General features: G+C 37.3%; 1 protein-coding gene and 1 long non-coding RNA gene across 3 annotated transcripts in view; one reads left to right on the top strand and one right to left on the bottom strand.

Moving 5' to 3' along the window:
* zranb3 (zinc finger, RAN-binding domain containing 3) overlaps window positions 1-10215 on the top strand; it is a 63485-nt gene extending 53270 nt beyond the window's left edge. For both annotated transcript variants that reach the window (XM_089134279.1, XM_089134281.1), the window contains exons 16-21: window positions 165-266; window positions 358-500; window positions 1595-1732; window positions 5510-5849; window positions 9286-9417; window positions 9873-10215. In XM_089134279.1, the coding sequence (XP_088990405.1) occupies window positions 165-266; window positions 358-500; window positions 1595-1732; window positions 5510-5849; window positions 9286-9417; window positions 9873-9971 (954 nt within the window). In that variant the 3' untranslated portion in view covers window positions 9972-10215. The remainder of the gene's footprint in view (window positions 1-164; window positions 267-357; window positions 501-1594; window positions 1733-5509; window positions 5850-9285; window positions 9418-9872) is intronic.
* LOC148995786 (uncharacterized) overlaps window positions 1-26237 on the bottom strand; it is a 28747-nt gene extending 2510 nt beyond the window's left edge. The window contains exon 1 of the long non-coding RNA XR_016169524.1: window positions 26064-26237. This is a non-coding gene — a long non-coding RNA (uncharacterized LOC148995786). The remainder of the gene's footprint in view (window positions 1-26063) is intronic.
* Window positions 26238-26503: the final 266 nt, after the last annotated feature.

Raw genomic sequence — 26503 nt, 5'->3', positions numbered from 1 at the left:
TCATTCAATCTTTTTGCGCCAGTTCATTGAATCTAGCAGTTTGAAAGAATGGATTCACAGAAATGAAATTTCTAAATATTGGTACGAAACTAGTCCACTAGCACAGTCTTGAGGAAACTCAAATAAAAAGACTCAAGTGTGTGTGTGTGTGTTTCTCTCTACAGGATGGCCTCCCGCTCCACTGTAACTTCATTCCCTTGGATATCAGACTGCAGAACTGGGAGGAACTGCCACCAGAATTCAATCACAGTGAGAACAGGAGACAGGTGTGTGTGTGTGACGGGATATTCAAGCACCGCTCATCAGATTTCTAGAAACACATCTGTGTGTAAATGTGTGTGTGTGTGTGTGTGTCAGGTTTTGCGATTCGTGCGTGAGTGGAGCTCTCTGACTGCGATGAGGCAGAGGATGGTGAGGAAGAGTGGAAGAGCGTTTCACAGCCCCATCCTTCTGCTGGAGGAACTCACACAATCACAGCGACGGCACAGCAGCACCTCCAGGCAAGAGAAAACACACATATGCCATCAAAGCTGGAGAGGATTGGGACATGTGGGCACATCTCCATCTGATTAGCTCACATGTGGATGCCAATCAAATTAAGATGTTTTTGTTTATTTCAGTGTGTAAGATTTTTTTTGACGTTTTTGAAACAAGTTTTTTTAATCTCACCAAAGCCGAGTTTATTTAATCAAAAATAATATTACAATTTAAAATAACATACATTTTAAAATAGATTTTTTGGGATCATTACTCCAGCCTTCAATGTCACATGATCCTTCAGAAATCATTCTAATGATGAAACCGCTTCAGACAGACAAAAACACACCAAATTATGCCAAAAATGCCCATTTTCGAAAGTCTTAAATAAACGGAGGAGTTATGAGAAAATGCGTCAGATCCGTGTCATGTGCTTCTGGCCTACTTAAAGTGACAGTAGCCTAATAAATCTGCTACTGTCTGTCATTAATGTTAATCAAAGAACAAAAGAAATTGAGAAAAATCACTCCCTGCTCTTGACTGAATAGCTTTTGTAGCTTTAATAAGGATTCATCTATATTTAATTTATACTTTATGCAGTGAGGACCGCCAAGTGTTTGATAACTTTATTTAATTTCTTAAATAAAAAAAAATCTTAAAGCACCGTTTACAAATTTCATGGGTCAAAACAACGAAAAAACAAAAAATGTATGTGGATTTTAACAGGGAAAGTAAAAATCTGAACCGGTCTGACTGGGCCAATAGAAAATAAATTGAGCCCTGACATATTAAAGGGCAGGTAAATGTGACTTTTTATAATGGGTTTATGTGAAGATTGTCTTAAGTTCACTTAAATTAAAGCACAAAATGTATCAGTTTTGTGAATAATATAAGATTATTGTTGAGTTTTTAAATTTTTTTTTTAGTTTTATTTGTGGATGTGTCCTGACACATCACACTGAGTCAGTTTGTTGGCCTTTTACATAAACATTAGCTCTGAGTTTTGTACGGTAGCAGATACTGTACTGCCCTTTAATGGCACCATGATGTTCCCTTTATGGGAACACTCTCTCTCTCTCTCTCTCTCTCTCTCTCTCTCTCTCTCTCTCTCTCTCAGGTATCTCTCCAAACAGGATGTAGCTCAGACCTCTATCGCTGTGGCCCAGAAAGAGGGCGGAGCCCTCCGCATCATCAACAAGGACAACATCACCCTGAAAGGAAGATCCACATCCAAACCTACTGACCACTCCAACAGGTTTCAATATTGAATGTTATAGCAATGCCCTGGCAACCGCACAAGAACACCTTAGCAACCACTTAGCAATGCTATGACAACTAGGGATGCTCCAATCGATCAGTATCGGTCAATAAACACATTCAAGGACTCGATCGGTAGCCACTATATTTGGCTAAACGAATATACCCATCAAAATGTAATGACAAACATGTAATGAAAATGTAAACCCTATCCGTTCTGCTTTATAACTAGTGTTGGGTGTAGCTAATTACTAAGTATTTAGTTACTGTAATTTAATTACTTTTCCCTTGAAAATGTAAAGTAAGGGATTACTCTTCATTTATCTGTAATTTAATTACAGTTACTTCTGATGTAATTGAGGTAAATACTGTGTATAGATCAATCCGATCTCACAGGGATTCGTATGCATTTTATGAGGCGTCTAAATCGTACGACCGCACTCGTACAAATTCGTATGAATTATTGTAAACTATGTATGAAAAAAGTGTGAAATGTCATGAGATCAGACATAAAACAATAGTGGGTTTAACCTCAAAATGTATTGTCTGATGTTAAAAAGTATGTTTTTATAATGTAATCTTCTCCACCTTGGTCAGTTTAAGGATACGTCATGCAATTTTATAGTATTTATTTGAAAAAATTTAAAACAGATTCATGTCTATCCTTGATATGGGATTTTGAAAGTAATTAGTAATTAAAAGTAATTAAATACTTTTAGAGAGCGTAATTAGTACAGTAATCTGATTACACTGTTGAAGAGGTAATTAGTAACTAGTAATTAATTACATTTTTAGAGTAACTTACCCAACACTGTTTATAACTTTGTGGAACATTAGTAAAAAAAAAAAAAAAGTGAAAGTGTTAATCAATAAATAGATCAATAAAGTAAAATCAATAAATAGATTTAAAAAAAATTAAATGAGATTATGAACTTGACACCTTTTTTGTAGAGTTATTAGTTACCATTGCTTTTAAATATGCCACTTACAGTAGATGTGAAATCATTAACAAATGGCTTCAGTGTAAGAGGTCAATAGAGAACTTAGATATCACTTAAAAATAACGCTTGAATGATTGAGATCGCTCGGCTGGTCGTGATGACAAGAAATCGGTAGTCTGTAAATCCTGATCTCTAATGACAGCCATCAGGGACATCATAGCAATGCAGTAAAAACCTCTCATAACACCCTAGCAACCACACAGCAACACCCACTTAGCATCTAGAGAGTATTTCAAACATTAAACCCTTTGGAAAAACCCTCTAAGCCTTCTCCACATTGAGTTTGATGAGGCGACTACACAAACGACACAATCTCAGCGTGTTCGACACCGCCGCTCTGACAGGAACAAGAGAATAACGGCGCAATTGCTGATGAAGTCATCAACACACACACACACACACAAACACTCCCTGTCAGCCACGGCACAGCTTTCTGATCATATTTGACAGATGTTTCCTCTCGTACTTTGCCTGTACGTGCGAAAGTCATCAGACTTTCTTCTCGCGCGATGAGATCTCGCGCTCAGACCTCAAACCGCGACGGCTGCTACCCCAGGTGTATCTAATGCAGAAATGGAAATGAATAGATATATTTTTTCACTTGGCTTTTGGATCATCAAATTACTTTTCCCCTCACGGTCAGGGTAGAGACTGACACTGACAGATACATTTTTAGGAATTTGCATTACTCTCGGGAAAAAAGAAAATATATATTGCACGGCAAGTGACAATTTATTTTGAAAGTGCATTTCCGCGTGTAATTGTGTGTAGTAGCGAACGGTTAACCTTGTAAACCTGGGGAGTGTGTGTGTGTGTGTAGAGTGTGCTCAAGAATGCTTAGTGCAGAGGATAAGAGCTTAATCCACACATGCGAGTGCTGCGGCGTCGCCATAGAAACCGCGGGAGGAAAAAACTGAGCGCTGTCTGGGGCTGGATATTTTTAGGAGATGGAGAGAAAAGAGGAAGAAGCCAGAGAGAGAAAGTGAGAACTGATGGAGGATTAGAGAGAAAGTCTTTCCTGATGAACTTTAGACTGGTTAGTAAAGATTAGTCTGATGCATACACACTTAATCACGCGTCCATCATATTCGGGAGATGTGAAATTAGTCGGCGAAGGAAGATGCTTGGTTGTTTTGCGGTTGATGATGATGCCTGCCAACATAAGTGGCGAAGTCAAATGATGTTTGAGTCGTGGCGTTTTTATGACCAATACGACAAAGATTATTTTGGTTTACGTGACCAAAACCGATGCAGAGCTGTTTTAACTTACTTTGTATAATAATAATAATAATACTAATATAAATAATCATTATTATTAATTGTGCGTCGTCTCAAGTTAGACATTTTCGTGTTGCTGTTTTCTTAGTTTTTTTGCAAATCTACATGGTTGAAAATTACAGATAATTATGCATTTTTGTATCATTTTATCATTTATGCTTTTTTTGGAACAATACATTTGTAATAATAATAGTAATAAAAAGTATTATTTGTATTATTAGCGTCACATTTATGCATTTTTTTTAGCAAATCTATAAATTCAACAAATTACATATTATTCTTATGTTTAAGTGTCCAATAACTGTTTGGCAAAACCAATTTTTATTGGTGGTTTCATTCATAAGTTTTTTTTTAAACGATAACTGCATTAGTATAACAGTAAATGTAATAATAACATCATTATTGTTGTTAAAACAATTGTTATTTATGCAGTTATATGCAATATAATCAGTCACAAATGACATTGTTGTTTAAGGGTCCGATAACATGCAAAATTTGTCATTTTACGTTTGATATTTAAAACTAACTACATTATAATAAAATAATAATAATATGTGCCATATTTATGCATTTTTTTATAATTAATAGTCTCAAATTACAGATATTTTTATGTTTTTGATAACTTATGCAGAAATTACTTTCTATTTGTCATTTTGTTTATTTAGATATTTAATTGTGGCATTTTTATTTTTTGCGATGTTAAATGTAGATGCATTTATTTTAATTATTTTCATTTATCATTTTCCATTAAACATTCATATTCAAATATGTTTTTTAATTGTTTTATATATATATATATATATATATATATTTTTTTTTTTTTTTTTTTTTTTTTTTTTCCATAGCAACACTGTCACCGACCAAAACACCCTAGCAACCATGTACTGTAGATGTAAGTGTGGTTTTCCTACAGGGGTTCTGGCTGCAGGACTGCCGAATGACAAAAGAAACGTTATCAGCAAGATGGTAGAAAACTGTACATTTCTTGTCCATCACCACCCACTGCTACTTATACCAATGACTGAAATAAGAACAGTTACAATGGTTTCGAGTGACTGATATCTAATAAAAACTTGTTAGCACAGCATTTGCAATTGAAAGGGTTTAATGACAATATGGTTATGGTTTAACTTAAATTAGTTTCAAAATAGATGTATGAGATGATAAACCCTATACCATTAATCTTACCCAGCATATGTGAAGTAGAATGTTACCTGAGAGATAGAAAGCGAGAAAGACAAAGAAAAGAAGAGCCAGAGAATAAAAGACAGAGCAACAGTTTCAATATCCCTTACTTGACCATATGACTGTAACCCAATGTGAGACATTCAAACTGACCAATTAGAAAATGACAACCCTATTGACAACCCTAACAGCATTGCTGTAAAAACCACTCAGAACACCCTAGTAAGTGTTTTTAAAGCCAGCCAAGTGTTTTACAACAATCCTTCAAAAAGTGTTAAAATCTGCTTTATATTGTGTCTTTGTGTTCGCAGCGAATCTGAGAGCTCTGTTTGTATTCAGACGAACACTTCGGCCGGTTACCTGCAGGCCGTGGACTCGGCAGGGACCCCCCTGTGTCTGTCCTGCCAGAAGCCCAGCGGGGAGCACTCTGGCTGGGCTGGAGGATTCTGCAGCCCTGCCTGTATGGAGGACTTCCAGCTGCGCTCCAATCAGGGGTACATGCGCGCCCGCGTCCTGGAGACGGAGCAGGGTGTGTGTCAGCACTGTGGACTGAACGCCCACCAGCTGTACTTGCAAGTACGGGACGCCCCGCACACACACCGCAAGGAGATGCTGGACAACACCTGGCTGGCACAACTTCCTCTCAAACAGGTTGGGCACATTTATAGGAGCTTCATGGCCTCATTCGTGGCCAGAAAAGAGTGACAGTGGTGACAATTATATTACAAGGGGGGGATATGCTGAAATATTCAATGCTAAACTTGCTCTAATGTTTAGTTAATTCACTCAGCATGCTTATTCTGTATATTAAACTACAACGCAAATACACAATAAAGTTTCCATATTTTCACTGCGCTCTTCCAGCTACTAGTTGTCAAGACCAAAATAAAAACAGTGAATAAAGGCACACTAGACTCGAACAAAAATATTATCCCCATTTGTTAATTGTATAATTAAGATGAAATTTACAGGGCAGACCTTCTTTATTATTATTTTTTACTTAATAATATTTGCGTGCATTAAAATATGCCACAATTATTTTATTTTTATTATTATTACTACTTCTACTATATTTGTGGCATATTTTTATTATTAGTTTTTGGTAATAATAACAATAATAATGTCTATTATGTATATTATTGTTATTATTTTAAATTATAATAATGATCATCGTAATATGCATGGCATGTTTTATTATTATTATTAGCTATTATTATTTGATGTTAGTAATGGGTATTATTAACAACAACTAATAATAAATAATAAATAATAATTATAAAATCGTCATTAATGTTTTATTATTATTATTATTATTGGTATATTATTTGTTATGTATAACAATAATATTATTTATTTTAATAATAATAATTGTGACATTTTATTATTTTTATTAGTTGTTAATAATAGTTATTGTTAATAGTTAACAACAAATACTGTTAAATATGCCATAAATAATACTAAAATAATAATAGTCATAAATATTATTATTAATGATAATAATAAACAGTAATGTGCCATCATTATTATAATTTGTTGTTGTTGTTAATAATAACAATAATAATAGCTATTATCGTCAACATCATCATCTGCTCTCCAGAGAGAAATAGTTTCGATATTAGCAAGACCTCAATTGTGAATTTTCTTTCCTTTTCAATTTCTGATATTTAACTGTGTCCAAAAGAGTCCGATTACCCCCTTGTTCCTTCTGTTCAGACACTTCCCCTTGAAGGACCCGAGTGAGGGGTGTACGACCAGGGCTCATTTCGTCTGGGAAGTTGGCCAGGGTTTCTGAATAGTGTGCAATAGTCGCTTCCAAAAGCACATTAGCCAAAATTATCCCCAAAACATTCGAAAGGAGCTCGGCAGACGCTGCATTTTATTGAGAAAATATTGCTTACAGACAAAGATAAATAAAGATGGCCTGTTTAGCTAGCAGAGGCAATAAGAGCTTAGCGGCCTTGGGCGTCTGCTCTCTGACTCTCTCTATAGAGTTATCAGTGGAGTTCACATTCACACACACACACACACAAACCTGGCCTCATCATGTAGCACACACACACACACACACACACCCGCCGTCCTTTCCTCCCTGGAGCATCCAGCCTTAACACAACGCCTAGCCTGTCAGATTGCCATTGATTTTTCCCACAGTGCATTGCTACAAGGTGCAGGTTTGATTTTTGTTCGGCTTTACTGTTAGAGCCCCGAGCGGCAGATGCCTGATCAATAACACGCTTTAAGCTCCGAGTGCCCTCGACGTACATGCGAAGGATTGTTACGGAGAGACGTTTGTGTGCGTTTGGCGTTTCCTAGAGTGTGTGTCGACTTCCGAGGTCTAGGAAGGAAACTTCCCACTCTGGTACCGGGAGGTTATCGTCCCAGCCGCGACCCCCGGGGCTCCTGAGAGATTTAGGATAATTATTGGCCGACTCTGTTGAGGGGGAAGGAGAGGATTGATTCCTAGTGCTGCTTTTTTTTCCCCCCCAGAGACCGCGAGGCTAAAAACAGACGCCGACTGAAATGCCAACGCTTTGGCTTCGGCCTCTTTGTGTTCCCAGCGCTGATCTACCGCTTGTGATTTCCACTCGAGCTTTAATCCTGGTGAAACACCTGAAGTCGTTTGCCACGGCGGTCTGTTTGGAATGAGGGAATTATGTTTTCCTAGAGTTCCCGATGGGCTATTCAGAGCACTTTCATGTCGCTGTTCAATAAAACAACAGGAATAAAAAGGCTTTACACACAACAACGACACTTTTAAGACAGTCTCTTGGGTGGTGCCGAGTTTCAATGACAAACCGACAATTGGTTTGTCTGATATTTGTTAATCAGCATTCACACTTTCTTACCTAAACTCGAGTTTTTAATGTTGTTTAGACAAGTCTATGTGGCGTTTCAGACAAACCATGTGCAAATTCATCAGTCAACACCATTGCGGAGTATTTTCTCCTTAAAGGGATACTCCACCGTTTTTTTCATGTTAAACTATGTTATTCCCTTAACTAAGACGAGTTGATGCATCAGTTGATGCTCTGGCGCGCGAGACACTTTGATCGGACTTAAAGGAGAACGGTGGTGCAAAATGAACCTTTGGTCTAATAAAACATCGGTATCTAGTCAACCGTTCTCTGAGATTTGTTTTCATGATAATCGAATGTAAAGAGTTTTATCTCTAAAAACTGTTTAGCGTATAATGCTAGTGTATGGGGGCATATAATAAGTAAAAAGAAATCGCTAGTTTATATCACTAACGAGGCTCAAAATATCCCCACACTAACACAGTAACATAATGAGGGTCCCTACATGCAAAATGAAGCATTGAGAAGTTTGTAAGTGTACAGACCGTTTAATAAGAAGATACTTTATAAAGACAGTCCACTTCATGTATACAGACAGGAGCCATCTTTGAAAAACGGTCTCTAAGTCGATCCCCGAACGCAGGTTCACTTCGTGTATACAGGTATTTAGGTTTTAGCTTTAAGAATTTGAATGATATTTTAATGTAGTTAAAAAAATTTAAATAAAACATAAAAATAAGCTAAATTTACGTAGAAAATATGGTACTTTTTGAAGTAAGAAAATTCAAAAATGCGTCCAAAATTTAAAAAAAAAAATACCATAATTGGATAGACAAAACTTTATCGAAGACGGTGATAATTTATAATAAATAAAAATTAAAATCACACCTTTGAGCCCACATTTGTCCACAATTACAGGATTAAGGGCTATAAAGTGAATAAAGTTTGAGGGCTAAAAATTACTATTATTATTGATGGATTATTAAAAAAAAAAAATTTGAGTTGTTATTAATGATCAACTTTTTATTCAAATATTATTTTTATTATTTTTGACAATGGTTTGGTTATTGTTTAAAAAAGCTGCCAATAAAATCAGTTATTAAAAAGAGTCTTCTTATCGGTTATCTGACTGTAGGGCATACAACTAATATGTACTATATTAGTAATAGAAAAATAAATATTTGATCACTTGTATTATTAATTTGATGCTGAATTCAAACTCAAATTTGATTGATCTACAGGTTACTTTTGACGTTGTGTTTTCTGATGATTTATTTGACATTGTGTTGCAGCTGAATGAGATGATACAGAGTCCCGTGGAGGGGCAGTTCTGGCAGGTGGACCACATTAACCCTGTGTACAGAGGGGGAGGACAGTGTTCTCTGGACAACCTTCAAACCCTTTGTACCGTCTGCCATCGTATGGTACAGCAAACGCATATATACTAATATTTATTTATTTACATAACAATTATAGGGAATTTAATTAAGATCAAATTTATTTTATTTAAAATATATATATATATATATATATATATATATATATTATTATTTTTGACCATATAGCAACCAATCAAAAATATATATATTTTTGATTATTTTATTTTTGATTATATTTTTTATATAGAAACCATTTATTATATACATTTATTATACACATATTTAAAAATGTATATATAATTTTTTTTTATTATTATAATTTTTTTTATATGGAATCCATTATATACAAATACATTTGAATTGTTTGTAAATATTTAATACAAATTAATAATAATACTTTATATATTATATTAGTATGTTATACATTCTTTAAATAGGATATGAATATGCAACTCATGTGTACGATTTGATGGTGAATTTGTGGACGGTTTATGTTGCAGAGAACAGCACAGCAGGCCAAAGACAGAAGTCAGATGAAACGAGGCCAAGCTGCCTCCAAACTGGCCTCTGACATCACACGATTCTTCCCCAAGAAATGAGACACGCTCTCTGTAACTACACAAACACGTTCTGAGAAGCAAAGCACCATTGCCTTGGAAACGGGCCGTCTGCGCGTTACATGTCACAGGCGTTATTTACACACATCTGCAGTATTTGAGAGTTGTTATTTCTGTGAACATGAGTTAGTTGTTTTAAAATCACTGGTCTCGAAACTATTATATTCCATGTGTGTAACTATACATTTCAATAAAGTCACCAAATAAACGTGTTATTTTTAAAGCAGTTTTTCCCGGCGTAGTGGTGAACACATTGAGCTTTGGTGCTCATACGAGCTTCACAAGTTTGAATCCGGCACATTTAGCCATCCTGTTACACAACCATTCAAAGAACTGAAATTGTAAGAATTTGCTCATGATTTGTTCTTTTCGTGGAAGTTTCTATTGGAACATGCATAACTTTTTTGGATTGCAAAATATGTGTGTTGCAGGTTTAAAGGACGCTCTGCAGACCGCCGCAGGGTTTGTTGGCGTGAGAGGTTTCCCAGCGTCCCGGAGGTTTTGGGGTCAGTACAGATATAGAAGACTGTATGGATGTTCTCCAGGCTGTATCGTGAGCGTCTATACAGCAGATAAGCTTATCTCTCCTACTGTACTCACCAGAGTACAGCACAGATTGGCACGAGACACAGGGTAGGTTATTCTTAGACTGCTGAAAACAGTTTCCAGTGCTTTAAACTGAAGCCCGTACCCGAGATTGTTTAAACCGACCTGACCGAACTGATATAGTCACATTTTTAACCCAAAGCCTGAAGTCTGTTTCTCACTTAAAATAATTTTTTTGCGATATGCTGTATTTTAGGATTGCATGCAATTATCAGTAAACAAACAGTGTCATCGAGACAAAGTAGTCAGCTAAAGAGATATATATTAGGGCTGTCAGTTAAACGCGTTATTAACGGCTTTAACGCAAACCCATTTTAACGGCGTCAATTTTTTTATCGTGCAATTAACGGTCTTTTTGGCCTAGCAAACTGCGCTATGAAACCCATTCATTTCAATGGCTTGCGCCGCTTGAGGACGTTTTATTGCTTCGTAGACCAAAGCGTGAGCGGATCTAGCTAGACTGTAAACAAAACAGGCACGTGGCGGCGGCACACACTCGTTTGGGCTTCCGAGCCGGCAAAATAGTAGGTTAACGTTAAGTTGAGTGGATGACGAGCGCGAGACGCCGAAATGGATGCCAATAAGATTCTGAATGGAAAGTTTACTTTTAAAAGTTGCCAAATGTTCCATTGACGAGACCAAAGTGATCTGTGTGTTTTGTCGTTGTGAACTGAGCGATCATCATCGCAGCACGTCCACTCTGAAATACCACTTGATGATGGCCAAACACACACACACACACACACACACACAGCTGATGCGTATTCTCCGCCCCCTCGTTAATATCAGGACCTCGTCAGTATTTTTTTCACCCTTTAATTGATGGACAGTGTTGCATTGTGTGAGAGATTATTTGCTCCAAGTGAGAATTTTAGTGTGAATTTGAACACAGTATATGCCAATGTTGTTTTCAATAAAAAAAACATTTGCACAAAGCAAGCCGATCCACTTTTCCATGTTGATAAGAGCATTAAAATGAGAAAAATAATAATGGGACAAAAAGAATTCAAGAGACATTTAAAATAGATAAAAATGTGTCATTAATCGCGAGTTCACTATGACATTAATGCGATTAATCGCGATTTAAATATTTTAATCGTTTGACAGCACTAAAATACACAGTATATGTTTATATATACATATAATATACTCCATATATATTCTGTATCTATATATATTCTGAACTATTTATTCTGATTGATATATTCCAAGGTACAGATTGGAATAACAGCTATATATTAAATGTATATAATTTAAGTTAAATGTGCATACAATTCAAAAAATATATTTTATTTAATTTAAAATTTGTTAGCATTTTTATGTAAAAAAAAAAAAATTATTCATTATGTATATCTTTTTCATTTAATTTTTTCTACATTATACAATATAGATTTTTTTGCTATTTGGTCAGAGGTTAACAATGCTGGTCAGTGGATTAAAACCTATTGAATTAAAAAGTGATTGAAACCTAGTGAATTAAAATATTTACAGATGAAAAGGATGAATCTTTGACCAGAAGTTTGACTATATCTTTATCTATTTCTACATATCTATCTATCTATCTATCTATCTATCTATCTATCTATCTATCTATCTATCTATCTATCTATCTATCTATCTATCTATCTATCTATCTATCTATCTATCTATCTATCTATCTATCTATCTATCTATCTATCTATATGTGTGTGTGTGTGTAAACCTGAAAATATAGTCATAAATCCTGATTATGTAGTTGTATATGTTAAATATATCTTTGTCAAGATATATTGTGAACGAGTCGTGAAACGAGATGTAATCCTTCTTCAGGCGTCGCAGAAAAGAAATTGCGCTGCAGCAAAACTTTGTGTTATTTTAATCTGTCTCTCAGGAGTAAACTCAATAAAGGCTGGGGGAGGGAGGACAATACTTCCGTCGCCATGGCAACAGACTTGAGTGATGCATATTGCCAGGGAGACGGGGGGGGGGGGGGGGGCATTTTTACAATTCGACTGTCTGTTCACAGTGATGCTGCCAGACAAATTAGCCGCTTAAAACCCATGTCCCGAACACTCCTCTGCCGTCAGCGTTGTTAACCTCTGACCAAATCACTACACACCTTTCATCAGCACGACACCACAGAATAAACAAGCTCACAGATGACCAGGAGGGAACGAACGATTCAACTAGGCGTTTTTTTGGAGAACTTCCAAACGTAAGGATGTGACAAACATAGTCTGTGTTTTCAAAGTAGACGGAAACATGGTAATTCTGGGAAAAGTTGAATGTTGGCATGTTACTTCGAGCGTTATGTTCGTGTCGACATAACAAGCTCATATTTTATTTGAAGACGTGTGAAAATTGCATTGGTCGGCTTATGAAAGTACCTGTTTGGATAATCATGATGTTCTGTGACTCGTTCGGCACCTCTGAGTGATTTCTCTTAGGTGTGTGATTCGCTCGAGTGTACGATTTAATGAGGCACATCCAAAAACTGCTTATATAGACACGGCTGTGTGCTTTTATTCTCTTTACATCTCCGCTTTATGAGTAGCCAGGCTGTCCTGAATGGACTGGAGACTGAATTTAGAATAACAAGGACACACAAACACGAGCGGCCAATCATCGGTGATTCCCTCGGTTTCCTGTCCTTTGAATCCCGTATTTTTGATCTTTTTCCATTTTGTTGGCTCTTTACTTCAGCTTCAGAGAACACGCAGCCTCTGACGTCTGAAACCTTAACAAACCCACGCGCAGTGCAAGCTCCTAAATTTACACATCACTGATGATGAGGCTGGAAATGCATCTCTGCTATAGAAAAAATGGATCATAACGGCAACAATAACAAGTATGTTTGGTCTCCAATTTTATTCCTCATAACTCAAGATGACGACATAACCAGCAGGTTAGCATTCAGTATATTATTCCAGGTTAACCAGGTGAATGTTTAGCTAAATATGCTAAAAATAGCACTACGCAAGTGTGTGTGTGTATATATATATATACACACTATATTTATAAATATATATATATTTATAAATATATAAATATATATTATATATTTAAATATTATATTATTTATATTTAAATATATTTATTATATATTAATATATGTATTATTTATATTTAAATATATTTTATTTTATATATTTATAATATATATATATATATATACATAATCAGATTTTTTTTCCCCAAGATTAAACCACTGAAAAAATAAATATCCATTTTGAAATAAGAGAAATGTAACTTAAATGTATCAAAATTAAATATATAAAACAAATATTCTAAAATACATATTTTTATTGAACTTGGGGGTGAGTATACGATTTTTTTTTATAAATTATATTGTCAGGTTTTTAATAAAATGTATGAACACTCAAAATGTAGAAAATATAATTCATATAAATTATCTCCCACTTTATCTCACCCCAACTAAAACATACACACGTATGTATTTATTATTTATTTATTTTGTGTATTATTTTTTAAGGGAGATAAATAATTACATATTAAAAATGTGTTATATATATATATATATATATAAATGTGTTTTATATATATATATATATATATATATATATATATATATATATATATATATATATATATATATATATATATATATATACACGCATATATACACACACAATACTGGTCAAATGTTTATTAAAATATGTTATGTTTTTTAAAGAAGTCTCTTATGCTCATCAAACCTGCATTTATTTGATCAAAAATACAGAAAAAAATATTGTGAAATATTACAATAATTTAAAATAACTTTTCTATTTTAATATAATTTAGAATGTCATTTATTTGTGTGATGCAATGCTGCTCCAGTCTTCAGTGTCACATGACCCCTTAGACATCATTATAATTTATTATCAAAACATGCTCATTTGATACTCGGTTAATAAATGCACTTGTGATAATGGTCCTCAATGGTGAGACAAGTAGCTTTTTAGAGGTTGTGGCAAAACAAGTACACTCGTACAACTTTAAAGGACAGGTGTGCGTTTACTTTTGATAGATCTCTTGGGTCATTGGAAAGGGTTGATGTGTCCGCCGTCTCGCTGTAATAAGGCTCTGCTGTCAATACACTACAGCCCCAGCGAGTAATGGTCATTACTTTTCTGCCTGTCAAAGAAAATCACAGTTCACACCTGCGAACGCGGACCTATGCGACCACCGGCACGCCTGCACAACTTTATTACAGACGAGAACAAAAGACTAGCAGCAAGACAACAACTTTAATAATGCAGAGACAGAGATATTGAGTGGACATCAAATGAAGGCGTCCCGACGGCCCCCGGGGGATCTCTGAACGAGGCCAGATTCAAATGACTTTTTGTGTTTCTTGTCGGGCGAACAGGGGGAGGGAGAAGTGCGGACTAAACAATAACACAGAAGAAGTTAATAAAGTAGGTGACGTCGGGCATGGTAGCGCTCTGGGGTAGGAGACCGGCTACTGTCTGTCAAAGTCAAAGATGTGAGAGAAACCGATTCCGTCAGATGACGGCTGAATCTGATCCATATGAAAGCTTGTTTCCACCACGGAATAAAACAATTATTGCGAAGATAATTGCGAACATTTTTTTTCTTTTATCTCACAATTTTGACTAATTTTCTCAGAATTGCAAAATATAAACTCGCAATTCCTAGAAGTAAAGTATCAATTGCGAAATATGAACTTCGTACTTTGTGAATTGCACAAAAAGTCGAAAGTTTATATTCACAGTTTATATCTCGCAATAATGACTTATTTTCTCAGAATTTATATATAAACTTGCAATTGCAAGTTATAAGACTATTCTCATAATTGCGACTTTTTATCTCACAATTTTGACTATTTCTAGGGATTGCGAGTTTATATTTTGCAATTCGGAGAAAATAAGTAACAATTGCGAAATATGAACTTGGCACTTTGAATATAAACTTTCGACTTTTTACGCAGTTTATATCTCGCAATAATGACTTCTTTCCTCAGAATTTAACTTGCAATTGCGCGTTATAAGACTATTCTCAGAATTGCGACTTTTTATCTCACGATTTTGACTTATTTTCACAGAATTGCTAAATATAAACTCGCAATTCCGAGAAATAAAGTAACAATTGCGAAATATAAACTTGGCACTTTGAATATAAACTTTCGACTTTTTACGCAACTGCGAGTTTATATCTCGCAATTATGACCCCTTTTCTTAGAATTTACATATTAACTTGCAATTGCGAGTTATAAAGACTATTCTCAGAATTGCGTGTTTACATCTCACAATTTTGACTTTATAATTCACAATTGCAAGTTTATACCTCACAAATCTGACTAATTCGCAAGCGCAAGTTTAAATCTTGCAATTCTGAGAAATTTTTTTTTTTCAGTGGTGGAAAAAATCTTCTGTATGGAAAAAGGAAACCACCACGGAATAAATTCGCCAAAATTTCTTTGGGAACAAAAATCCGAATTGTAAGATAAAAAGTCACATTTAACTATTCTGTGGTAAAAACAAGAAAACAACTGAGATGTTGTCCATAATTCCGAGGGAAGGAAGTGACTGACCTTTTTTTTTTCTCTATTTTTTTGTTCCGTGGCGTAAATAAGCTTCCACAGATCTGTACCATCCACGTCCTTAAATGAGTTCAGCCGTTTTCTGCCACTATGCAGTGTGGATGTCAGGCAGGTATAGTAACATAGAAACCGCTATGAAAGACTGTGACCTGTAAAGATGAATTGCAGTGATCTGAAGAGTGGTGACTGTTTCTAAGGGAACCCTGAGCTTCTTAGCTCATTCTCAAACTTTTCTCTGTGTATCAAGAATTTGCCCTTTAGCTACTAACTGAAGATCAAGTTATGCAGAGCTAAATTCTCGAGTAATACAGCACAAGATTCTGAAACATTATTACTAGCTGTCGTCTGGAAGTGTAGCATTGAAATTAATGTTAAATCAAGACAAGACTTGATGAAATAATTATTGCTGAATGTTGCTAATACCATGCTAAATGGAATGGGTTGCTGTGGTCAAATTATAACATATTTTAGCAGCAATGATGTAAGAGAATGGATTTTTAGAGAGCCAAATTCATTCTCTTACATCATTGCTGCTAAAAGATGTTATAATTTGACCACAGTCCTGGTCAAGACAATCTCCTGAACTCCAAACTGAATGTCAGAATGGGAAAGAAAGGTGAGGAAACGTAAGCAATTTTGAGCGGTCTGAGTATTTCACAATCTGCTCAGTTACTGGGATTTTCACGCACAACCATTTCTAGGGTTTACAAAGAATGCTGTGAAAAGGGAAAAACATCCAGTATGTGGCAGTCCTGTGGGCGAAAATGCCTTGTTGATGCTAGAGGTCAGAGGAGAATGGGCCGACTGATTCAAGCTGATAGAAGAGCAACTTTGACTGAAATAACCACTCGTTACAACCGAGGTACGCAGCAAAGCATTTGTGAAGTCACAACACGCACAACCTTGAGGCGGATGGGCTACAACAGCAGAAGACCCCACCGGGTACCACTCATCTCCACTACAGCTAGGAAAAAGAGACTACAATTTGCAAGAGCTCACCAAAATTGGACAGTTGAAGACTGTAAAAATGTTGCCTGATCTGATGAGTCTCGATTTCTGTTGAGACATTCAGATGGTAGAGTCAGAATTTGGTGTAAACAGAATGAGAACATGGGTCCATCATGCCTTGTTACCACTGTGCAGGCTGGTGGTGGTGTCATGGTGTGGGGATGTTTTCTTGGCACACTTTAGGCCCCTTAGATCCAATTGGGTATCGTTTAAATGCCACGGCCTACCAGAGCATTGTTTCTGCCCATGTCCATCCCTTTATGGCCACCATGTACCCATCCTCTGATGGCTACTTCCAGCAGGATAATGCACCATGTCACAAAGCTCGAATCATTTCAAATAGGTTTCTTGAACATGACAATGAGTTGACTGTACTAAAATGGCCCCCACAGTCACCAGATCTGACATTCCAACATGACATCATGACTTATGTGTAAACATACACGCCACTTTCGAGTCAGGTGGCGTGTTATCTCTACGCATTTTGAGCTATTCGCGTGTATGCGTGTATGTCTACGCCAGTAACGTCCGCGTCATTCCGCGTGTCTGTACACGCAGTCAAATCTCCAGTCATAAATGCCATTAACCCCAGTGACGGTTAGGTTTAGGGACGGGGTTGAGGTAAGTCATATATTTATATAACGTTACGTCAACGGCGTTCATAAACACGCTGAAAGGCGATTATGCGTCTTGATAGCACGCCAAAAATGGAAATACGAATTGGCGTGGCATACACACGCTACTTCATGAGATCAGTCTGGACATTCAGTTCATGGAGTTCAGGAGATTGCCTTGATTGCCACACCCCTAAATGCATTGAAGCAACTGCCATGTGATTGGTTGATTAGATAATTGCTTGAAAGGTAATTGGAAAAATCCAATTGTCCTGAAAGGTTGGATTTTTTTCCTCTTTTTTTTAATAAAGGCATTAAGATCAATTTCCTCTTTTTAGTCAACTTTAGCATGGCTGTGTTCACTTATGCTAAGCATAGGTTTTTAATAATTATATATTTTAATATAAACATTTTAAAAACTCATATAAAACACATTATTTCTATACAGGCAAAGTCACATTGATCCAGAAACCGTCTTCGCTGCCCAATCCCAATTCTCTCTGATAATCAGACAATGTCTAGAACTGATCCCAGAACAGCACGACATGAGAATATTCCCCTCCATCCAATTAATTACAGTAATCACTGCGGAGAGAGTGGAGCGTCCCTACAGGCGCCAAACTGACATGCAAAACAAGCGATCGAGGAAAGGGGCAGGGGGGGGAAAGCATTAAAAAAAGGATGGACGTTGGGTTTTAAGAAGACAGGAACGGCAGGTGTGCAGCCTCTGGTGTTTGGGATGGGGTTTTTTTTGGAGTTGGGGAGGGGGGGGGGGGGGGTCGCACATAATTTGTTCTTCCGATACCTCGTTCCCTGCGTAAACCATTAATCTTCCTTAAACTCCCATGCAGAGGAGAACTCATTAGTTGGCCAAAAAACAGGCGAAATTTGCTGCGCTAAGCACATTATCTCTCACACGCACATACAAACATGGAAATTTGGAGGCCAGTTCTCACTAAATGAGTTTCTAATGACATCCAGCACACGGTTGGGGGAGCATCAGTGTTGCGGACGCCAGCGTCCGCCCCGAGGAATAAAAAAAGACTCGTGCGATGTGTTCAAAAACTGCCTAATGGGTGTCATTTGCTAATGTGATTATATTTACAACAGGATGACTGCCGTTTCCTTACAACACTGGTGGTGGTCTCTGTTTATTTTACACGCTCAGATGTTTGTCGCGCAGTATGCGTGGCTTTTGCTAGATAATGACCAAAAACACAATCAGTCCTATCAGTGGGGATTAGACACGAAAATAAGGCCGTTTATGATTCACGCTACCTGCGGCCGCTTAATGGATAAGGCTCCGGCTGTTTTTCTTATGCGTCATATTATTAATTTACACTTCAATTACGTCTCGCCACAGACCGTATTAGCGGTGGAAAGGACGTTTTTGACAGCTCAAAAGCCCCGTGACGGTGCTGAGAAGGTGTCTGAGAGTCAGTGAGTGTGAAAGAGAATATGATTTTGCATTGATTTATGAAGCTGGCCACCGTAAACAGCCGTTTACTACAAAATGGCCGTCTGAAGTAAAGCGTTGGAGGGATAATTGCGTGATGAAATTCACTGGCTGTGATTTTAAGCTGAGTATCACCATTAATATTGCTCATAATTAGGGTTAAAGATCAGACCTAACCTCTAACCTGAAGTTGTCCCGCACTGTTTGTGCTAGAACGGATATGAATGAGGCTTCAAATCACGTGGTTTATTGAGAAAAGTGGTTGAAATTACAATTTTCAGCAGCCAGATGATAAGTCAGGCCAGAAATGCTAATGCCATTTTATTTGCGTCCACTCCAACGCACAATAAAGTTCTGTTTATTATAAGACCGTACTACAGTTTAGTCTTCTGCCGCTTTAAATGTGGGTTGCGCCCAACAAACTTCCATATTCGGTAAAACAGGTCGCATGTTTTGTGTGGGTATGATGTCACTTTGTAGGTTATCATCACACAGGTTATCTCGACAAAAACACAATAGGATTTTCCAATAGGCTTTTGGGTTATCGCTAAAAACAAGCTCTGTGATCAACAAAAGTTTGATGTTTAATCTCCTCGACACCCTCTGTAGTCCCATTTAGCCGCTTGTTAGCAGCCGCCTTTTTCAAGACACGGAACAGATTAAAAAAAAAACACAAGTGGGGTAATATAGTTGAATTTTATGTCGTAGATTAAAACGTGAAAGTGAGTTTGTTCACCACAGACTTTATTTCAGCCATTTAACCAAAAACCCATTGACTTCAGGACAATAGAACTGAAAATGCTAACTCGCTTCCACGTTTTGGCCTACAAAGTGATGTCATACCTGGGCCATTTTACTCACACCTTCAAAGAAGCGAGCAAAGATGAGCATAATCAATGTCCATCACATTTGCGTATATGATATCTACAGTATATTGTAGTGGTGAGATTGGGACATTCATGTTTCAACTATTTTTGATGTATTCTACATACAGTTGTTTGCCCCTTAAGGAAGCCATTGGAGTTGATGAACTACAGATGAACTTACCTCAAACTCTAAGGTTTTCTAAAGAATTTCCACCAGTTATGTTAATTCCTGCTACAGACTGTGCGATTTCACCAATCCTATAAGATCATAACAAATCACACTGTACGACATGGATATAATAAACTTGGGTACGACATGTTACGTAGTCCTGACGACTACGATGATGACACCTATTGCATAGTAGGCTACGACGCAAGTTAGTATAGAAGAATAAAACGTTGTTTGGTTCTATTATTCATCCGTCTCGGAGATTCGAATCGGACGACAGACGTTGCCTAGCAACACGCCCCCTTTCCTCGGATTTCTCCTCTCGGACGTCGGACAACTGTGAGGACACCGAGCAAGAATTCCATTTTGGAATTCAAGATGGCTGCGCCCTGTGACTTGTAAGAATGAATTGTTTTCATTGTTTTTGAACTGCTTTGGTATTTTAAATGAAAATTATAATCACTGTTATAATCACTCGTATTACTGCGTCCCCTGTAGGTATGGGAATCGGTTGTTGTGAGTGCAATTACTAACGTTGCTAGCGTTGCTAACATAAGATTAACATGAAAAACATTAAATAAAGTGAACATTTTCAAGTTCAAATGGCTGCGTTTTGATAAGGTCTAGTCATAATATATTTTTTTTAATGTTAGTGCCTGTTACTCGGCCAGTGCTACCATAATAGCAGCTTTCCGGGTGGCGTCCATTTGTTTCTGCGACTCGGACACGCAAAACATAATAGAACGCTTGAAGTGTGGACGTGGCGTCAAATCCGAGGTCCGAGTCGGTTCGTTGGGTATAATAGAACGCACCATAAATATACTATAGGCTATACATCTTGGTGAATATTGCCAATGTTAATTAGTTTGGCTAAAAAAAAAAATAGCATAAATTATTAAACTAAGATTTTTTCGGATTTGCACTGCAAAGGTGGCACAAGAGTGCTTCTGAGCTGGCATTTAGGTGGCTTTAGGCCGTTTTCACATATTGCGCCTAAAAACGCATAGAAAACGCTGGGCGTGCCGCATTCTCCTTTTTCCAAATCGCTAGGGCGGTTGCGCTCCGGTTGGTTCTTGTCACGTGACCTACTGTGCGTTTATGGTGCGCTTGCGGCATTCTGAAAAGTTCAGATGTTTTTATCTCGATGCGGCGCAGACGTGCTTAGAAAAAAACGAGCGCGTCGCTCCCATTATGAGCGCGCCTACTTTTGAAATAACGAACTTGTGCACGCAAAAGACGCGATATGTGAACAGTCCCTTACACAAACTGTATATATATATATATATATATATATATATAGACTGCAGCTCAGAGGTGGCATAAATGCGTTTCTACAACAATTTCAACTATAATTTGTTACTAGAGCTAAGAGAGCATGCATAATTTGGTCTTGCTTTTATGCAGCATTACATTATTATTTAATATACTGAAATAATAATTAGCTGTCGTTATTTTCACCTTCTCATTTCTCCTTGTCTAGACTCTTGAGGTTAACTTGAGTAAGAAGTGGCGCATCTTACCCCACTCTCCCTATCACAGTACCAGATGTGCCTCAACCCTAGTGGAAAAGTTCAACTTGAAAAAGCTTTCCAGGTTATTGAGTTCTTAAAGTTCTGTGGTTGGGCACGTCATGTATATATCTTCTTCTCCAATCAAAGTGTTCGCTTTAGTTTTGTTCCACACTCAGAACTAGTTTGAGAGTCATTGCATCCGTTTCAGGGTTTAAACCCCCCGGAGTCGTCGCAATGGGGTGGGATGCTTCTCTCTGCAGAGCACAAGATGAACTAAATGGGTCAGTCTCTTAACCATAATTAGTTCAAACGTCAACGCCTCTGAATTATGGATGAGTCGAGAAGTCAATCAAATTTTTTTGGAAGTTTAACCACCTTTTTTTTTATTTGAGATTCACTTCCATGACCTGATTTGCCCAAACTCTGCACACCATGGTCAGTACAAACATCTGACACATTTACATGTAGCATATTGACAAATAATCAATAAAGTGCATTTTCATGTCATAATGTGGATAAATAATAATGTAGATGAATAATTTCATCTACAGTCACACAGGTCTTCACTACTTCCTAACATGAAAAACTGTCTGTTTATTAAGAAATATTACAGGATTATCTTCAATTTGTCAATGCTCTAAACTGTAAAAAGAAATTTGTTGCTTCAACTTAAAGTGTTTGTGTTGCCTTAATTTTCAGTTTAGTCAACTTGAAATGTGAAGTTGTACACTTACTTTTTTTTAAGTTGAAACGATTGTAAGTGTAATGCAAATGTATTTTTGTGGGAATACGGTTTTCATTGCTAATGAATTTCTCAATGTCCTCAACACATTGTCAACATCACTTTCCATCCTGTTAGTCTTTTGTAAAATCTCTTTAACTTCAAAACGCCTTCAGTCTTAACCTAACTTTAACGAATTCAGTCAGATTGAAACAAAAGCTGGACATGTAAACAGTGAATGGCGACTACAGAAAGCAAACGCTGAATCCCGGCCATTTTGTACGATCTCAACGGCTGGACATGACCAGGAAAAAGAGGATGGTAATCCCTACTACTCAGCTTTCTCCACAGAACAAGAGCCTGGTATAGCTATAGCTTAGCTTCCAAAAAAAGATGTGTCTATGTGTACATTCTGTGAGTGAGATCCCACCCTCTATGGGCGGGTTGAAAACATGCAGAACAGCTCCTCCTACTGGCTGTAGTCTTTAGCCTCTGGCCAAAAAATCTTTCGATGACGCAAAATGGCGATTTTTGCGTCATCAGAGGATTTTTTCCAGAAAAAAAAATACATAAATCTCTCATCTCAGGGGGATATGAGGGTGGAAAGCATGGTAATTTGAAAATACTACAGGTTTTCTACTAATACAAAATCCTGAAGTGTCCCTTTAAACAATGTTCAATTGGTACAAAGTGTGCCAAGAAAAAATTCCCCACACCATTACACCACTAGCAGACTGAACTGTTGCCACAAGTCAGGATGGCTCCATGCTTTCAGGTTGTTTACGCCAAATTCTGACCCGACCGTCTGAATGTCACAGCAGAAATCAACACTTACCGGACCAGGCAACGTTTTTCCAGTCTTTTATTGTCTGATTTCGGCAAACCTGCACGAATTGTAGCCTCAGTTTCCTGTTCTTGACTGACAGAAATGGAGTGGCACAACAAGGAGTCTTGTACTGTTAACGTTTTTGGTTTTGTGTGTGTGAAAATACATTTTTTTTAAGCAGTAATATAAGTATTTTATCAATTAAATAGTTTTTTGTTAAAGGATTTGATGCAAGTAGTTTTTATAATGTATTTATTAGTGCATTGCACTACAATAATGAGAATTGTGGGTGAGGCAACAGTGTCAGTACAGTAAGTTAGCTTCAGTAATTGTTGTTTTCTGGCAGAAACTTGTTAGAATGGTAATTCCTAATCCTATCAGGGTACCGCCACAAAATTATTGAGTGGGACTGCAGATCCAGAATAGTTTTCAACCTGTCTACGTTTGTTGATTCAGCAGGGACAAACAGTGAAAACTGAGCTCGGATCAGCATATTGGCTCTAATATACTGGTTAAATATGAGCTCAGCAGGTCCCAGAGCAAAGCTTTGATTAAATCAGCGTCCACAGAGAGGCTGTGTTTTCACACAAATCTGATTTCTTCCCTCCAACTCGCCTTTTTCAGCATCGCCGGGGCAAGAAAACCACCAAAATTGTGAGAAGATTATAACAAACCTCATTCCTAAACAAAACTCCGCTTGAAAAGTTCAAATCTCAAGAGGAGAGAGCTGCTCGAAAAGGCTTCCAAGACATATGAGAAAAAATGACGACCGTGGATCCAACTCCGTCGAAAGTCTAGATTCTTATTTTAGAAAAACTAATGATGAACAACGCGCGTTTTCTTCATCACTGCGTCAGTCACGTGACGCCACGAGCGGAACAAAGCATTTCCAACGACTGAGTAATAATTTGTTTCCTTTTACAGTCAGGTATCTCGCCGTACTGTCACTAAACTGTCTTGTTACATAGATCAAAACTAGATCTTAGACTAATGGAACTTCACAATTGACAGAAATGGTTTTAAGTGGCTGCTGTAAGGCAATTTACGAGTACTTAAGGTCAGGAACCGCGAAAACACGTTCTCGGTCTGACAGAAGAAAATGTGTGCTCTGCCTTCAGAAGGAGGAACAGAAGAGAGCTGTCAGTCAAAATCTTTCTGCACAAGGTATTATGAACATAATCAGCTGAGTAAGCTGTCCAGCGCTACCACACACACACACACACACACACTCGCGATGACTTCGTCTAAACTCGCATCAACGTAGTTTCAATCTGAGGCAACGTGACAGCTCATATTACATCCATCTCCATTTATCCACAACAAGGAAGGAAGGAAATGAGAAAACATGAATGAAGGGCCCATGTCATGGAAAAAAAAAGATATATAAAGTATTTTCAATTACCGTATTTTCCAAACTATAAGGCGCACTTATCTTCTCAAAAAACTACAGTGCACGGCACATCCGGGAACTTAACTGTCAATTTTGTCCCCGCCCCCTTTTGGGGAAACAAATTAGACTCCCCATAGCTTTCAATACAAAATAACGGCAAAAACTAATGTCCGTACACAGCAGAGAGGCGTATACAACTTAAGAAATCACTTACATACACCATGTCAATTAATTATGTCCACCCTGTCATAGAGCGTGAAAGATAGATTTTTTTATGCCGTTATCAACTTGCCCAGGCTACCTCATCATCATCATAAATTCATAATATATACATTAAGTTTTTTTACTTTAAAAAACTAAATAAAATCATTCACTGGTTTACCTCGATGAGGTAACGTTAGCCTACAAGTAGTAAGACACCTCTGGCCACTGGGTGGGGTTGTTCGACCAATTTGACGCTGGGAGAATAAAGGGACATGTTTTTAAATTGGCCAAATTAAGTTTGTGTAGGTCTTTCACGCTCTATGGCAGCCCAGCAGCAACATGGTGTCGGCCCACATCCGGTTACACGTCTGTTACGCGTTGAATCCACATGTACCAGATGTGGGCCGACACTTTGATGCCATCTAGGAGGCAGGCAGGGTGGACATAATTACTTGACATGTTTTATATAAGTGATTTCTTAAGTTACGCCTATCGGCTGTGTACGGACGTTGGTTTGAATGTTCATAATGTTCACAGTCACAGAATGTTCATAAAGCGCTCCCCGTTCACAGTAACCGGGTCGTCTCATTCAAAACAGCCAGCTGTTGCTGTCAGCGAGCCGCCGCACACTGAATATTCAAATGAGTCAGGCTGCGAATGTAAGGCCCCGTTCACACAGCAAGTCTTAATGCTTAATTGTTGGTTTTGGCTGTTCACATTACCTTTTAAAATGTGACCAATATCTGATTCCAATGTGAACTGTTTGCATGTTTCAAACTAACCCGCATGCGCATAAGAACAACAATGACATCATACGCAGCACACTGTTGCACTGTTCATGAAAGGGAGAAAGTAAGCATTATGCTTTTATTTCTAAATGTCTATGTATGGAAGCCGTAAAATTAATGAGCAGGTGACGATGAGGAAAAGAATGAACAGAAAGAAATCTAAATTGGCTATTTAGTAATTAGCCCAAATATTAATTAGATCTAACACCTCACTCTCCCTCCATTGACTCGCTCCATCATTGTTCTCCATGTATTCAAGTTTTTTAAGTTACTGTCTGTGTCTGTTGTGTCTAGTGCTAACTCGCCGGCGCATAATTGTGTCAAATGTCAGATGTAGATTGACGTCAGAGTCGCATTAAATCTGGCTTACCTTTTTCACTTTCCCATTTAATGATCTTGAGTGACTGAAGATATGGCTGCTGGGGCTGTTCAGCGGGATGTTAGCTGTGTCCCAATGTGAAGACTGGACGAAGGATGCATCCTATTCGGCCTTCGAAGGACCCACCATGCAGCCTTCGTGGGATTTCTATTGCGCAACCAGGTGTTCCCTATTACTGCTCCTGGCGCCAAGCAACGGTGCGAGAGTAGGCTACAGCCAACCTGATCAATCATTCAATAAAATCGAGAACACAGCTATGGAGACAGAGTTGGCTATTGTCATATATATATATATATATATATATATATATATATATATATATATATATATATATATATATATAAGCTCGACTTTTTAAAGTTGCAGACAAGTTTTTAGTGTCAAAGTTTAGTGTTTAGCTTCTGTCAAAAGTCAAAATGTTTTTCTAACAA

This window comes from Pimephales promelas, chromosome 2, assembly GCF_988280905.1.
Source record: "Pimephales promelas chromosome 2, fPimPro1.hap1.1, whole genome shotgun sequence".
Taxonomy (NCBI): domain Eukaryota; kingdom Metazoa; phylum Chordata; class Actinopteri; order Cypriniformes; family Leuciscidae; genus Pimephales; species Pimephales promelas.
Note: the sequence above shows the minus strand (reverse complement) of the source record. Positions and strands in the feature narration are given on the sequence as shown.